Here is a 16,077-nt window from a genome sequence, read left to right on the forward strand (position 1 = left end):
AAAGTTTATTGGAATCTCACATGCTTATATATAGGACACAGACATAAAATCTTCAGTCTAGGGGCAGAAAGTTAATCTTCAACAGTTTTACAGAAAGGCAGACAATGAGAGTTAACTTTAAGTCAGTAAGCAAGGAAGAGTTCATCCTTGTCAACAAATGTGAGGTAGCTCCAGTGATCAAAGGTTACAAAGAGTAAGCAATGCACAGGTGGGCTTCCTTCCACACATAAAAGGAGCCTGAAGGCATTGGTCTACAGAATGAATAGGAGGGGCACGAAGGGCACTTTCCACATACCTTCACCTGAGGCTTATGGCTGGGCATCCAGACTTTGGCTCAGACTTGGAAGGGGTGTCCCCCCCACCCCACCCTGGAATGCATGCCAGATGCACCCTCAGGTCACAGAAGTCCTCAGCTGAGAAAGCCAGTGTCCCCCTGACATTCCAGCAGGGAATTGGATGCAAGCAAAGCTTTATGGAAGGCCTGCAGAAGGAGAAAAAAAGCAGAAGAAAGGAAAAGAATTACTGTGAGCTGCGTGCCAATAGCTCACACCTGTAATCCCAGCTACCCAGGAGGCTGAGATCTGAAAATCCAGATTCAAAGCCAGCCAAGACAGAAAAGTCCATGAGGTTCTTTTTTTTTTTTTTTTTTTTTGTCAGTTGTGGGGCCTGAACTCTGGGCCTGGGCACTGTCCCTCAGCTCTTCAGCTCAAGGCTAGCGCTCTACCACTTGAGCCACAGTACCACTTCTGGTTTTCTGAGTGATTTATTGGAGACAAGAGTCTCACAGTCTTTCCTGCCCAGGCTGGCTTTGAACCATGATCCTCAGATCTCAGCCTCCTGAGTAGCTAGGATTACAGGCATGAGCCAACGGCGCCCAGCCCTAGGAGGTTCTTATCTCCAGTTAACCATCAAAAAATCCAGAAGTGGAGCTATGGCTTAAGTGGTTGAGCACCAACCTTGAGCAAAAGAAACTCAGGGACAGTGCCCAGATCTGAGTTCAAGCATCAATACTGCCACAAAATTTTTTTTTTGCCGGTCATGGGGCCTGAACTCTGGGTCTGGGCGCTGTCTCTCAGCTCTTCAGCTCAAGGCTAGCGCTCTACCACTGGAGCTACAGCACCACTTCCGGCTTTTTCTGTTTATGTGGTGCTGAGGAATTGAACCCAGGGCCTCATGCCTGCAAGGCAAGCCCTCTACCGCTGAGCTACCTTCCCAGCCTGCCACAATTTTTTTTTTTTTTTTGGGTCCGGTTGTGGGGCCTGAACTCTGGGCTGTCCCTCTGCTCTTCAGCTCAAGGCTAGTGCTCTACCACTTGAGCCACAGCGCCACTTCCGGCTTTTTTCTTTTTGCTTATGTGGTGCTGAGGAATGGAACCCAGGGCCTCAGGCATGCAAGGCAAGCACTCTACCACTGAGCCACCTTCCCAGCCCCCCTGCCACAAAATTTTTTAAAAAAAGAAGCTGGGTGCCATCTCACGCCTGTAAGCCTAACAACTACTAAGGAGGCTGAGATCTGAGGATCCAGGTTCAAAAGTCCCTGTGAGGCTCTTTCCTTCAATGAACCACCAGAAAGCCGGAAGTGGCTGCTGTGCCTCAAAGTGTAGAGCACTAGCCTTGAGCACAAAGAGGCTCAGGGACAGCACCCAGGCCCGGAGTTCAAGCCCACAAAGGACGGGAAAAAAAGAATTATTGTCTGAGAACTCCAATGTGTTCTTGTCTTCTAATCCTTTTGTTTTTAGGTTGAAGTGGTTTTCTTTGTTTTCGTTTTGTTTTGTTTTGTTTTTGTCAGCCATGAGGTTGAACTCTGGGCCTGGGCGCTGTCCCTCAGCTCTTCAGCTCAAGCGAATGCTCTACCACTTGAGCCACAGAGCCACTTTTGGTTTTCTGGTGGTTCATTGGAGATAAGAGTCTCACAGACTTTCCTGCCTGAGTTGGCTTTGAACATGATCCTCAGATCTTAGCCTCTTTAGTAGCTAGGATTACAGGTGTGAGCCACTGGCATCTAGCAGTTTGGTTTCTTATTTTAAAAGGAGCCATAGAAAGATGTCAACAAAGCTGGGTGCTGGTGGCTCATGCTTGTAATCTTAGCTACTCAGGAGGCTGAGATCTGAGGATCACTGTTCAAAGCCAGGCCCAGAGTTCAAGCCCCACAATCAAAAAAAAATAAAATAAAATGAAGACTTTCATCCTATCTACTCAGGATGCTGAGATCTGAGGATCAGGGTTCAAAGCCAGCCTGGACAGCAAAGTCCTTGAGACTCTTACCTCCAATAAACCACCAGAAAACCGGAAGTGGGGCTATAGCTCAAGTGGTAGCGTGCTAGCCTTAAGCTGAAGAGCTGAGGAACAGCGCTCAGGCCTAGAGTTCAAGCCCCACGACCGACCAAAAAAAAAAAGATGTCAACAAGAAATGACCCATAAGTCCAGTGTCAAAATAGCACTTGGAGACATTTAAACATAAGATACATAAAGCATTAGACATTCAAACAGTACAGAATTGAAAATGGAAACTGTCACCTCACCCAGTTTGTCCTCTACCTACCCCCCAAAGCCAGTGACCAAAGTAGGTTCTCATTTTCCTTCCAAAAGAGAAACAAATGTTTTATTTTGTTTTGTTTGTTTGGTCAGTCGTGGGGCCTGAACTCTAGGTCTGGGTGCTGTCCCTCTGCTCTTCAGTTTGAGGCTAGCGCTCTACCACTTGAGCCACAGTGCCACTTCTGGCTTTTTCTTCTTATGTGGTGTTGAGGAATCAAACCCAAGGCCTCATGCATGCGAGGCAAGCACTCTACCACTGAGCCACCTTCCCAGCCCTAATAAACCTTATAGTCATCTTCTCCTGTGTCTCCCTGACTCTGGGTGGTCTCCTGGGATGGATGTAAATGATCCTTTCAAATAGTCTCATGGACTTTCCTGCCCAGGCTGCTTTTGAACTTTGATCCTCAGATCTCAGCCTTCTGAGTAGGTAGGATGACAAATATAAGCCACAGCACCTGGCTTGTATCAGGGAGGAGGCTAAAGTTTGAGAGACTCCATTTCCAAAATAACCAGCAATAAACAGGACTGGAAGAGTCACTCAGACAGGAGAGTACCAGCTCATCAAGTAAGCCAAGCAATGGCAAGGTTATGAGTTCAAGTCCTGCTAGTAAAAGAAAGAAAAGAAAGAAAGTGGTTCAAGTGGTAGAATGCTAGTCTTGAGCAAAAGAAAAGAAGCTCAGGGACAGCTCCCAGGCTCTGAGTTCAAGCCCCAAGACTGGCACAAAATAAGCACATATGCCACTATGAAAGTTAACCTTAGCTTGGCACCAATGGTTCACGCCTGTAATGCTAGCTACTCAGGAGGCTGAGATCCAAGGATCTCAGTTCAAAGCCTGCATGGTAAGAAAGTCAATGAGACATTTTTTTGGTCATGGGCTTGAACTCGGGCTTGGGTGCAGTCCCTCAGCTCTTCAGTTCAAGGCAAGGCTCTACCACTTGAGTTACAGCCACTTCTGGTTTTCTGGTGGTTAATTGGAGATCAGAGTCTCACAGACTTTCCTACCCGGGCTGGCTTGGTACTGCGATTCTCAGATCTCAGCCTCCTGAGTAGCTAGGATTACAGGCATGAGCCACTAGCACTGAGCAAGACTCTTCTCTCTATGGAAGTGGCACTGTGGCCCAAGTAGTAGAGCACTAGGCATGAGGAAAAAAGGCTCAGGGACAATGGCCAGGTCCTGAGTTCAAGCCCCTGAATTGGTGCACACACACACACACACACACACACACACACACACACACACACACACACACACACAGAGTTTACTTCCCTTGATGGCAAATAATGAGACCAGAGTTTTGCAGGAAAGGAGATGAAGGTTCATTAAATTTTTCCAGTCAAAATGAAGACTCATGAAGCCACTGCTCCCTGTCTTATTGTGGGGCTGAGGGCAAGGGACAGTCCCCAGAGAAAACCTCAGGAGCCCCGGCTCCAGATGCGTGGGCTGGGGCTGGGCAGGGAAGGAGGCCTTGGGCTTGTTCATTTCTTTTGATATTTTGTAGTTCTATCTCCAGAGTTGTTTCTGGCTGTCCCCAAATGTTCCTTCCTGCCAGGGTCAGGGAGATAAGGAGAGCAGCTAGTGACCTTGCCTGCAGCTGCAATGACATTTTTGAGTTCCCTCTCTGGAGGCGTGGGGGGGGGGGTTGGACAGTAGAGAGGAGAGACAAAGCCTGGTGCCAGCCAGTGGCACACATCGGTAATCCTAACTACTCAGGAGGCTGAGATCTGAGGATCATGGTTCAAAGCCAGCCCAGGCAGAAAATACATGAGACTCATCTCCAATTAACCACCAGAAAACCAGAAGTGACACTATGGTTCAAGTGGGAGAGGGGGGGGGGAGGGAGAACCTGTATTTTTTTGGGGGGGGTTCCCATTGTGGGGCCTGAACTCTGGGCCTGGGCGCTGTCCCTCAGCTCTTCAGCTCAAGGCTAGCGCTCTACCACTTGAGCCACAGCGCCACTTCTGGCTTTTTTCTTTTTGCTTATGTGGTGCTGAGGAATCGAACCCAGGGCCTCATGCATGCATGCAAGGCAAGCGCTCCACCACTGAGCCACCTTCCCAGCCCAAAACCTGTATTTTTAAAACTCACATAGCTGAAAGCATTCTGGTGATTGAGCTCAAACTGCAATCATGGCCCGTTTTGGGGTCCGCTCCTATGACAAGCAACCAGCATTCTTTCCCCAACTTTGTCTCTCTGTAGGTTTGTACAGATCTCTTGCACATTCTTGGTTTATTCAAAGGGTGCCGCTTATTTATTTTCTTAACTCTGATGCTCTGATTTTAACCCCATCTTGGGATTTTGCCGTGTGAGAGTCCTCAGAGCGGTTCCCTGTAACTCTTTGCACGTGTCCTAACTTTCTGATGTTCTCAAACTCATCTCCCCATCCTCCATGTCTCCCACCCCCCAGAAATCGATTATTTGCTGAAAGGAGAAGGGTGGGTACATCTGCAGGTGGGAGCTGACCCTTCACCCCCTGAGTGACACCCCTCCTCTCCTCCCAGCCCTTGCCCCCGCCCCTCCTTGGACTCTGATTTCCATGCAGCAAGGCCGGCCAATGGCAGAAGAGATGCTCTCCCAGTTGCCATGGAGACCATGCCGGGCTGCAGAGCGGAAGGAGGTGGTGACGTCACTGCAGGAGCAAGTGCAGCCACTACATCCTGGTCTTAAGCCCGGGCCACAGGGCACTGAGAGCAATCTCCGGGCAGTGTGAGGACCTAGCCACCTTGTCTGCCAGGCTATCACCCGCTACACTCAGGTGACAGAAACCCTGGGGGGACCAGATGCCCTGAGCTGTTGGGCAATCAGGGCACTGTGAAGACCTTTAGGAAGCTCCTGTGGAGTGAAGAAACTGAACCTTTACACCATCTCTGGTGTGGCACTGCCTAGAACCTGGGAGGCACGGATCAGCTTGGCACACATCCACCTCTGCTTCCCTGGCATTCCGTGAGTCCCTGGGAATTCTCCTGAGCGCTCTCAGGAGAGACGACTGAAGGCCTAGCATAGTGGCATACCCCTGCGGACCGGGGGCTCTGAACACCCTTGTCTGAGTTGGACACATTGCCGCCTCTGTGAGGCCTCATTTCTCACCTAGTCTGAGGAAAGAGATCGGGGGGCACGCTGGATCATTCAGGATATTCCCGTGGCACCTCAACTTCCTACCAGAAGGCATACAGGATTCTCAAGGAGCTGGGCAGGATGCTGTTCGGTGTCCAGGACATTGCGTTGTTGGAACATGGGTGCAAGGCCTTGGAGGTGGACAGTTACAAGTCCTTGATGATTCTGGGGATCCCAGAAGATTGCAACCACGAGGAATTTGAAGAGATCATACGGGTGCCCCTCAAACCTCTGGGCAAGTTCGAGGTGGCTGGGAAAGCTTTTCTGGAGGAACAGAGAACCAAGGCAGCCATCATTAGGCTGGCCGAGGAGCTGGATCACGACGTGGTGCCCCGGGAGATCCAAGGCAAAGGCGGGGTGTGGAAAGTGGTCTTCATGCCCCCGAGGCAGGACATTGAATTCCTGACCAAGCTCAACCTGTTTCTGCAGAGTGAGGGGAGGACTGTGGAAGACGTGGCCAGGGTCCTGAGGCAGGAGCTGTGCCCCACGGTGACCGATCTCAGGCAGCCGCCCCCGGCAAGGCAGTGCTGCCCACCACCGCCGCCTCGTGCCAGCCCGGAAGCTGGGGCCACCGCCAGGGTGGACGAGGGGGAAAAGGACAGCAAGGCCGGAGAGAGCAGGAGGAGCAGGAAGAAACCTAAGAAGAACCGTCGTCGGCACCAGGCCACTGACAAGAAGCAGTGAGGTGATACGGGGTGGGGAGGGGAGGGGAGAGACTTGGGGTGGAGCCATCTGCGTGGCTGTGGGAGGATGGGAGTGAGTGTGGTGGAATGCGTGAGGGGGGGCCTCCCTCCAGGGAGTGGGAGAATGGCCTTGCGGAGTGGGGGGGGGAGGCTGAGCGGGTGGGAATGAGGTTGGGTGTTTTCATCTGAGCTTAAGGAACTTGTGCGGGAGAGCTGAGTGCAGGTGGCCATCCTGGGGGTGAGTGTGGGCCCCCCTTCCTTCTTTCCTTCCCTCTGTAGTGATTACTTATTGCCCTGCCAATCTAACTTTTTAAAAAATCCCTGCTTTTGTCATAAGTGGTCATGATTATGTCATTTGGAGGTACTGGTTGAGTCAATGTAGGTAAGAGCAAGCACATCTGATTGAGCAGGAGTGTCCATTTGTCATCCATCATCCATCCCTCCATCATACATCATCCATCCTTCCATCAATTTCTGCCCCCGTCCATCCATGATCTATCTTTCCATCCATCCATCCATCCATCCATCCATCCATCCATCCATCCATCCATCCATCCATCTGTCCGTCCATCCGTCCGTCCACCCACCCACCCCATCCATCATTTCCTGAAATACATACAAGGTGCCAGGCTCTGACAATTCAGCAGGGACGAAACCAAACCCGAGTCTGGCTCTCGAGGCCGCCATATCCAACACCTGTGCGAGCACAGGTGTCCTTCGCGTCACCTGCACGCACGTGATGGAGCCTTGGGCACTAGGGCACAACCACTGGGGACAGAGCTGGGTAATAGTGTCAGGATTTGCGGGGAACACTTGAGAGCCTCCAGGCCTCCCCCAACCCCAGCTGCACCCCAGAGTGTGTGCGTGGTGGTAGTTGAGGGAGTACAGGTCCCGCGTCAGCGAGGACGGGGTCCCAAAGACCCCCACAGCAGCTGCTCACCTGGAGACACTCCCCGGCCCGCCCCCCGCCGCCGGGAGCCACCGCGCAGCCGCAGTGGGAAGCCGAGGCCGCCTGACCACGCATGCGCGCGCGTCTGGCTGTTGCCATGGAGGCCTCTGCCCCGCGCAGGCGCAGATGGAAACGGAGGCGGAGGCTCCCGGGTCCGGGCTTTGCTGGGGTTTTGCAGGTCTCTCTTCAGAGGAGCGGAGAAGCAGAGCGGGGCCTGGCTTGGGGAGACAGCCCCGCAGGCCGCACGGCGAGGGGATCCAGTCCTCCAGGGACACCTGTGGGGTCAGTCACCCCTGCCAGGCCCCCCTGCTTTGCAAAGGAGACGCCCAGGCCAGGGCTGACCAGTGGGCAGTGCGCCCACCTGCTCCGAGCGACGCTATAAACCAGATGCTGTGTTCTGCACAACCCTGCAAAAGCCATCAGCTTGCGGGGGGGGGGGGGTGCGGGGGGGTACGAGTGTTCCTGCCCAGACTGGCATCTGGGGTGACATGTGGGTCTCCCCCAGATTAAATCAGAGAAATCCTAACTGGGGCCAGAAGGAAGGGAGAGGTGTTATGTTCATTCTACTCTCTGAAGAACGAAAGACACCGGGCGCTGGTCGTCACGCTTGTAATCCCGGCTGCTCAGGAGGCTGAGATCTGAGGGTCGAGATCAGAAGCCAACCCGGAAAAGTCTGTGAGACTCCTGTCTTCAATAAACTACCAAAAAAAGCCGGATGTGGAGTTGCGCCTCAAGTGGTAGAGTGCTAGCCCTGAGCAAAAGAAGCTCAGGGACAGCACTCAGGCCCTGAGTTCAAGCCCCAGGACGGGCAAAAGAAAAAAAAAGAAGAAGAAGAAGAAGAAGAAGAAGAAGAAGAAGGAAAAGACAGCCAGGTGCTGGTGGTCATTTCTGTAATCCCAGCCTCTCAGGAGGTTGAGATCTGAGGATCATGGTTTAAAGCCAGCCCAGACAGGAAAGTATGAGACTCTTATCTCCAGTTAACCACCAAAAAGCCAGAAGTTGGAGGTGTGACTCAAGTGGGAGAGCGCCAGCCTGGAGTAAGGGAACTCAGGCCCTGAGTTCAAGCTCCCCATGCAGTGGGGAGGTCTGGTGCGCATGCGTGTGCCAGCAGCGGGTGCAGGCAGACAGCCCCCTGGCCCCCCAGCTGTCCTCACATGGAAGGAATTTTTCCGGTTCAGTTGGTTGGCAAGACCTAACGATTCTGGCTTGGGTCAGTTTCCCAAGCTGGCTGGCAATCCCGCTTCCTCCACATGTTCTGGTTTTGTGCAACTACTTGATCAAGCTTTTCCTGAAACCCTCCTACCCCCATATATCTGAACTTTTTGCCAGAAACAAAGTCAAGAAGTTTGTAGCTCTCTTATTGATCTTTCTGGACCTTGTAAATTCTCAGCCCTGGGCAAACCACACCCAGAGAACATTCTGGTACTGTGCGTCTTGTTCTGACCCTCTCTGACTCTTCTTCACAGGCACACAGCGTTCCAACCTCCCCGCCCACCTGGCATATTTGCTTGTTGCATGAAATTCCCCCTTCAAGGCAACTTTGGTGTCTAATAAGGGGCAATGTGACATTTCTTATCCCATTACAACAGGACACAGAGTTTTTCCTTAGGGCAGCCTTTGGTGTATCTACTTGTGAGAATTGACATGAATAGTTTTAGATATTATCTATGGAACTGAAAAACCCACCACTTCCTGTTGGAGAACTTTCTGAGCCAGTGGAAGTTTCCAGGCGGATTGCAGTGGGTGGGCACGCGCAGGGGATTGTGTAAAAAGTTATCAGTTGAAAAGTGACTCCCCGAGTGAAAGTGTCACTAGTACAGCAAATGTCCAGTAAAAATGTACAAGTATATTGGATGTGCTGGCCAGCCGGGTGTGGTGGTACATGCCTGTAATCCCTGCTACTCTGAAGGCCTTAAAGTCTTGAAGGCCAACCAGGGTAAAGTTACTGAGGAGACTGTCTTAAGAACAAAAGGACTGGGATTGGGGTTTAAGGGGAAGAGCACTTGCCAAGCCAAGTGTGAGGCCCTGGATTCCATCCCCAGTGCTGAGAAAGAAGAAAGGCTGGGACTGGTTTTCATCGCCTTCCATTTTGATTTTGGAAGTGGGTTTGGCTGCAGCTCTTCTTGTTCCTTGTGGTTGGTGTTCTACTGTGTAAATATAAATGGACACAATAAATGTATGCTGATGAACCCGTGGCCTGTTCATTACTGTATTGGGGAAGGGAGTGTGGGGAGGAACTCGCATCTCAAATTTAATTCAGAAACATAGTCTGTCTGCTAAAACATGTTTTAAACACCATTTCTAAGGGTCTGAAGCGTTCTTAGGCGGCAAAATGGGTAGAATCAGGTCTGGTGTGGTCGCTTCTGCCTGTAGTTTCAGCTGTTCAGGAGGCAGAAATATGGAGGATGAGCTAGGCACCAGTGGCTCAGGCCTGTAATTGTAGCTACGCAGGAGACTGAGATCTGAGCATCATGGTTTGAAGCCAACCTGAGCAGAAAAGTCTCCCATGAAACTCTTATCTACAATTAACCACTCAACAACTGGAAGTAGCGCTGTGTCTCAAGTGGTATAGCGCTAGTCTTCAGCACAAAGAGGCTCAAGGACAGCGCCAGGCCCGGAGGGGGGGGGGAGGAGGAGGAGGAGGAGGAGGGAGAGAGGGGGAGGAGGAGGAAAAAGAGGAGGAGGAGGAGGAGGAGGAGGAGGAAAAAGAGGAGGAGGAGGAGGAGGAGGAGGAGGAAGAGGAGGAGGTGGTGGTGGTGGTGGTGGTGTCAGGAGCTGGTGGCTCATGCCTGTAATCCTAGCCACCTCCTCCTGCTGACCCAGCCCCAGAGCAAGCCATATGGTCCAGGACAGGACAAAGGCGACCCCTGATAGGAAGATGGTGGAGAGGCTTTGGGTGTTTGGACAGATGCCTCCCGGAGTTTTAGAGAAGCTCTAGTGTCTCCAGAGGGAGATACATGTCCTGCCCTAGGCCATCTTGCCTGAATAGGCTCCAGCAGAGGTTGGGTCCCACATGGAGTCACCTTGCTGGGGAGGGCTTCCTATGGGTCTCTGCTGCCCCAGGCTGGCCCTCCACCAACGCTCAGTCAATAGGGCTAGGAGTCATTTAATAGCCGTGGTGTCTGCCCTCCACTATACCAAGACAGTGAAGACCAGCCACAAAGTCAAATAGCTCAGGGTATTTAAAGGCAAGATCCAATGGGGGCTGAGGGGGGGCGGGCACTCACAGGTGGCCAGTGGTAGTTTCGAGATTGGCAAAGATGCAAGTTACAGAAGCAAGGCTAGCCGGGTGCCAGTGGCTCACACCTGTCATCCTAGCTACTCAGGAGGCTGAGATCTGAGGATCATGGTTCAAAGCCAGCCCAGGCAGGAAAGACCTTGAGACTTATCTCCAACAAACCACCAGAAAACCGGAAGTGGCGCTGTGGCTCAAGTGGTAGAGCGCTTGCCTTGAGCTGAAGAGCTGAGGGACAGCGCCCAGGTCCAGAGTTCAAGCCCCATGACTAACCAAAAAAAAGAAAAAGAAAAAGAAAAAAAAAAAGCAGGGCTAGCACTTACAAAATGGTGATGACAATTCCAGTCATTCCAATAACCAAGGCCATATGTCACAAGGCAAAGTCCTTACCCCAAATCTTCCCATCAAAGAAGCAAGTTAGTGTAACAGTAATTACAGTCTCTATATGCAGAGTAATAAGTCCTTGAAGCAAAAACCACATTCCAAATTTCTTACCACCTTCCAGGTTTTCTGGCTCTTTCTGAGTTATCTACGGACTACCAGTAACCTGGTGTTTAACTCATTAGTTTACTTCAAACCTTTATCTCTGGAATTTTCCTTTTAATGACTAACCTGGAGTTTTTTCTTTCTTTTCTTTCTTTTCTTTCTTTCCCTTCCTTCCTTCCTTCCTTCCTTCCTTCCTTCCTTCCTTCCTTTCTTTCTTTCTTTCTTTCTTTCTTTCTTTCTTTCTTTCTTTCTTTCTTTCTTTCTTTCTTTCTTTCTTTCTTTCTTTCTGTCGTGGAGCTTGGCCTGGGCGCTGTCCCTCAGCTCTTCAGCTCAAGGCGAGCACTCTACCACTTGAGCCACAGCGCCACTTTCAGTTTCCTAGCGGTTTATTGGAGGTAAAAGTCTCACGGAGTTTCCTGCCCAGGCTGGCTTTGAACCGTGATCCTCGGATCTCAGCCTCCTAAGTAGCTAGGATTACAGGTGTGAGCCACCAGCCCCTGGCTTAACCTGGAGTTTTTGTAAGGAGATTCTGCCTTTCAAGTTTGGCCTTTTCTTACCCACTTCGCAAATTTCAGTAAATGCTAAGCTGCAGTTTGTCCCATTCCTAGGGTCTGTACCTATGTTTCTCAGGTTACCTGGGACTTGTTTGTCCCAGTTAAATTTCATTCTTTCTTACTCTACTTAATAGTCTGTTTAATGTAACCTGACTCTAACAATGTCAGTATTCCATAATAGTCACTACACTAGCACTCTACCAGTTTGAGCCACAACACCAATTCTGGTTTGTTTTCTGGTGGTTCATTAGAGATAAGAGTCTCATGGACTTTCCTGCCTGGACTGGCTTTGAACCTTGATCCTCAGATCTCAGCTACCTAAGTAGCTGGGATGACGGGTGTGAGCCACTAGCAGCCTATTGATTATTATTATTTATTCTTCTTCTTATTATTTTTTTTGCCAGTCATGAGGCTTGAACTCAGGTCTGGGCACTGTCCCTGAGCTCAAGGCTAGCACTCTACCACTTGAGCCACAGCACCACTTCAGGCTTTTTCTGCTTATGCGATGCTGAGGAATTGAACTCAGGGCCTCATGAATGCAAGGCAAGCACTCTACCACTGAGCCACCTTCCCAGGCTCCCCCCACTCTGTTTTTAATTGCCAAACCTGGCTGGAGGGATTTCAGCCATGTTTTCTTTTCTGCATTCTTTTTTTTTTTTTTTTTTTGGCCCAGTCGTGGGGCCTGAACTCTGGGCCTGGGCGCTGTCCCTCAGCTCTTCAGCTCAAGGCTAGCGCTCTACCACTTGAGCCACAGCACCACTTCAGGCTTTTTTTTCTTTTTGCTTATGTGGTGCTGAGAAATCGAACCTAGGGCCTCATGCAGGCAAGGCAAGCGCTCTACCACTGAGCCACCTTCCCAGCCCCTCTGCATTCTTTTCTGATTTCTAGTTTTTCTTCTGTGCTTCTGGGACTTGCAGGGAGGCTGGTTTTGGGGTTGAAGTTTAGGCCAAGAAAGTATCAGCATCGTCCTCTGGACTGGGCCCAGACCCCTTTGCATCCATGGTTGCTATGGAGACACATGATCTGCAGAGGGAGGCCTGGGCTCAGACACCCGGATGAGGCCTGAAGGAGGAGGGAAAGTCTGCTGAAGGTTAATGACCAGCTCTGAAAAAGCACAAACAACCCCACCCCAAATCCTCGCCAGGGCCCCGGCTGAGCCCCCAACTACTCTCCACTCCCACGCCATCCCCCCCTCCCTTTTCCCTCTTCTCTTCCCTCTCTCTGTCTAAACATCTTCCCCAAAGCCATAAAAATCTCCCCTCAGAAGCCAAATACAATTTCATGGTCATTTTTATTCTGGTGCAAAAGTCCTGCATTCACTTGTTTGTTTTTTTTTGTGAGTGAAATATCCTAGCTTCCTGGGGCCAGTGAGACTTGAACCCACAATTGCACAATCAGGGAAAGGAGTCACCAACAGTCAGTCAATAAGGATAGGAATCGTTTATTAGTCATGGCGTCTGACCTCCACCATCGAGACAGTGAAGACCAACTTCTTGTAGTCAACTAGTTCAGGGTCTTTAGAGGCAAGATCTGGGTTGGGAAGGTAGCTTAGTGGTAGAGTGCTTGCCTGGCATGCATGAAGCCCTGGGTTTGATTCTTCTGGAAATGACGCTGTGGCTCAAGTGCTAGAACATTAGTCTTAAGCAAAAAGAAGACAGTGCTCAGGCCCTGAGTTCAAGCCCCAGGACTGGCAAAAAAAAAAAAAAAAAAGAAAAAGAAAAAAGGCAAGATCCATTGAGGGGCACTAGCAGGTGGTCAGTGGCAGTTTTGTAGTCGACAAGCAAGGTACAAAAGCAGAACAAATGTCGATTACAATTCCGGTAATCAAGGCAGTAAGTCCTCAAAGCAAAGTAAGGTGGCTGAGCACAATTTCCTGTAGACAGCAAGGTGCCTAGAAAGGAGGTGGGGGCTGGGCACCCAGCTCCTTCAAGACCTGGGGGTGGGGCAATCCTCCCTTTGAAGTGCAGATACCTGGCTCAGTGAGGTGTGAGCTGGGAGGGAAAGGCGTTAGTCTTAAGAAAACATCACCTCCCAAAATGCTGAGAGCATAGATTAGCTCCTCAATTGGCCCAGAGGTGAGAGAAGCCATCTTTACAAATGCAAATACCTCGCTGCACCCCCCCCCACTTAATCACTCAGGCCTTTATCTTTGAAATTTAATATTTGGCCTTATTCTTAATCAATACAAAGGGTCAAGTTTCACTAACTGTCAGATTGCAATCTTGTTCTATTCCCAGGGTCTGTAACTTACCTTTCTCAGGTTACCTGCGACTTGTTTGTCCCAGTTAACTTTCCTTTTTCCTTGGTGTAGTCAATATCCTATCTGCTTAATTTGACCTGGTCCTAACAATTTCACATTTTACACTCTTTCTTGTGGGGTAGGGGGATCATAGCAGTGAGGTTGAAAATAATGATCATAAGCCAGGTTTGGTGGATCGTGCCTGTAATCCTAGCCATTCAGGAAGTTGAGATCTGAGGATCAAGGTTCAAAGCCAGCTCAGGCAGGAAAGTCCAGGAAACTCTTTTGTTTGTTTGTTTGTTTGTTTGATACAGTCATGGGGCCTGAACTCTTGGCCTGGGCGCTGTCCCTCAGCTCTTCAGCTCAAGGCTAGTGCTCTACCACTTGAGCCACAGCTCCACTTCCGGCTTTTTTCTTTTTGCTTATGTGGTGCTGAGGAATCGAACCCAGGACCTCAGGCATGCAAGGCAAGCGCTCTACCACTGAGCCACCTTCCCAGCCCTCCCTCTTATTACCAGAAAACTGGAAGTGGTGCTGTGGCTCTGCTAAGTGAGCCTGCCATTCTCACCCAGAACTTCCCTACCACAGAAAACAGAACCAAAAATACACCAAAGTAAACAAGACAGACAAGTGACCACAAAGACAAAATCAGGTCTCAGTGAATGGGGCAACATCTCACCAACATTTACAAGTGGGACTCAAAACCATTTTATCAGGGGACTCAAACTCCCTCTATTCACCTCCAGAGGTTTTTATTTCTTTTAGATTCCTGCAAAAGTTGACCCAGGGGCCTTCAAGGGTGGAAGAGAATTCCAGTCATCTTGGGGCAAGGGAAATGAGTCCCCAGCAGCTGTCCCCTCAAACTGGCAGGTTCTTCCCCAAGCTCAGACCCCCCTGGGCTAAAGCCTGAGGCTGAGATCTCCCTGGGGCCACTCCCACCTGCAAAAAGTTTTCCCTTTCTGATTTTAACACTCAGATTGTAGGCTCTTCTTTAACATCGTTAAAATTGTCAGTCAGGAGGGAAAGCGGTATGATTTGAGTCTGTCCCATATCGTCCATCACACAGAAATAAATAGCAACCGACAACACAAAAGCAAAACTGACTCACAAAAGGACAAACAACAAATTCCTCCTATTGCCCGGAGGCAAATACCAGAGGGGGAGTTTGGCCTACTATGGCCTCCTGCCTCCAGCCCACACCTTGGGAGCGACCCTCTTTGTCCCATCAAAATTTCCAAAGGAATGAGGGGATTCCATGTCCCTCCACAAATGAGGGGATTCCACATCCCTCCAAAGGGGCCTGGAACACCTTCCAGGGCTCCCAGTTGACGACCCTCTGGTGCAACTGCCTAGGTCCTATGTCAACCTTTACAAATACAAAGGTGGGGCCCCCAAAGACAAAGCAACAAAAACTAAAGAAAGCAGATAATAAGACTCACCGATTGGTGTCTGACTCTCTGGTTCGGGGATTCTCAGGTCTGGGAGATCCCGAATGAGCCCCCAGAGATCTTATGCCCAGATAAGGATCCCCAAAGATCACCAAAGAGCCAATTCTGATGTAAGCATGTGAGAGTCGTTTATTACAAGCTCGAGCCTGGACTCATAACCATCACCGACACAGTGGGTCAGAGTTGAGAGCCCTGACCCTTCCTCTAGCAAGGTTTTTATAGGGTTTTTAGAGACTCCTATGTGTCATTGCAGTACTTAACAAATCATATCATACTGCTGGAAAATCATAAAATAATTCTAAAAGATGAGTAATGTGACCAGGGGCAGGACCCCACCAGGTGCTGGGGATTGGCTGGTTCATGGGGTTGATGCTCTTTGAAATGATTGGCTGGAGCAGATGGTCTGAACCCCAAGTGCTCCTTATCCTGTTATCTGCTGATTAGCTGTGATTAGTGGAATTTTCTGTAAAGGGGGTTGTTCCTGGAATTTGGGCTCAAGGGGATCAAGGGGAGTTACTGACACAGTTCCCGGACAAAATGGAATCCAAACCTACAATTGCTATATTCCATTCAGGCTTCATAGCTCAAGTGGTGCAGCACTCACCTTGAGCTGAAGAGCTCAGGGACAGCGCTCAGGCCCAGAGTTCAAGACTCACAACTGACCAAAAGAAAAAAAAAAGAAAAAGAAAAAGAACATTTTAAAATATAGAATAAGCCGGGCACCTGTGGCTCACGCCTGTAATCCTAGCTACTCAGGAGGCTGAGATCTGAGGATTGCAGTTTGAAGCCAGCCCGGGCAGGAAAGTCCATGAAACTCTTATCTCCAATAAACCACC

The 16,077-nt window shown here is 50.1% G+C and overlaps 1 protein-coding gene and 1 long non-coding RNA gene across 3 annotated transcripts in view; one reads left to right on the top strand and one right to left on the bottom strand.

Moving 5' to 3' along the window:
* LOC138812892 (uncharacterized) lies at positions 1–15,268 on the bottom strand. The gene is made up of 3 exons (XR_011367647.1): positions 15,233–15,268; positions 5,621–5,911; positions 1–481 (listed from the first exon to the last, which is right to left on the bottom strand). It is a non-coding gene; the product is annotated as an uncharacterized lncRNA (long non-coding RNA).
* Positions 5,187–16,077, top strand: part of LOC138812891 (paraneoplastic antigen-like protein 8C) — a 27,141-nt gene continuing 16,250 nt past the window's right edge. Inside the window, exons 1-2 of one of the 2 annotated variants that reach the window (XM_070001137.1) lie at positions 5,187–6,332; positions 7,785–9,468. In XM_070001137.1, coding sequence (XP_069857238.1) covers positions 5,729–6,331 — 603 coding nt within the window. In that variant the 5' untranslated portion in view covers positions 5,187–5,728 and the 3' untranslated portion in view covers position 6,332; positions 7,785–9,468. Of the gene's footprint in view, positions 6,333–7,784; positions 9,469–16,077 lie in introns of those variants that run through there. The other variant, XM_070001138.1, reaches the window with a different exon arrangement.

This window comes from Dipodomys merriami, unplaced genomic scaffold (assembly GCF_024711535.1).
Source record: "Dipodomys merriami isolate MVZ:Mamm:240054 unplaced genomic scaffold, mDipMer1.0.p SCAF_57, whole genome shotgun sequence".
Taxonomy (NCBI): domain Eukaryota; kingdom Metazoa; phylum Chordata; class Mammalia; order Rodentia; family Heteromyidae; genus Dipodomys; species Dipodomys merriami.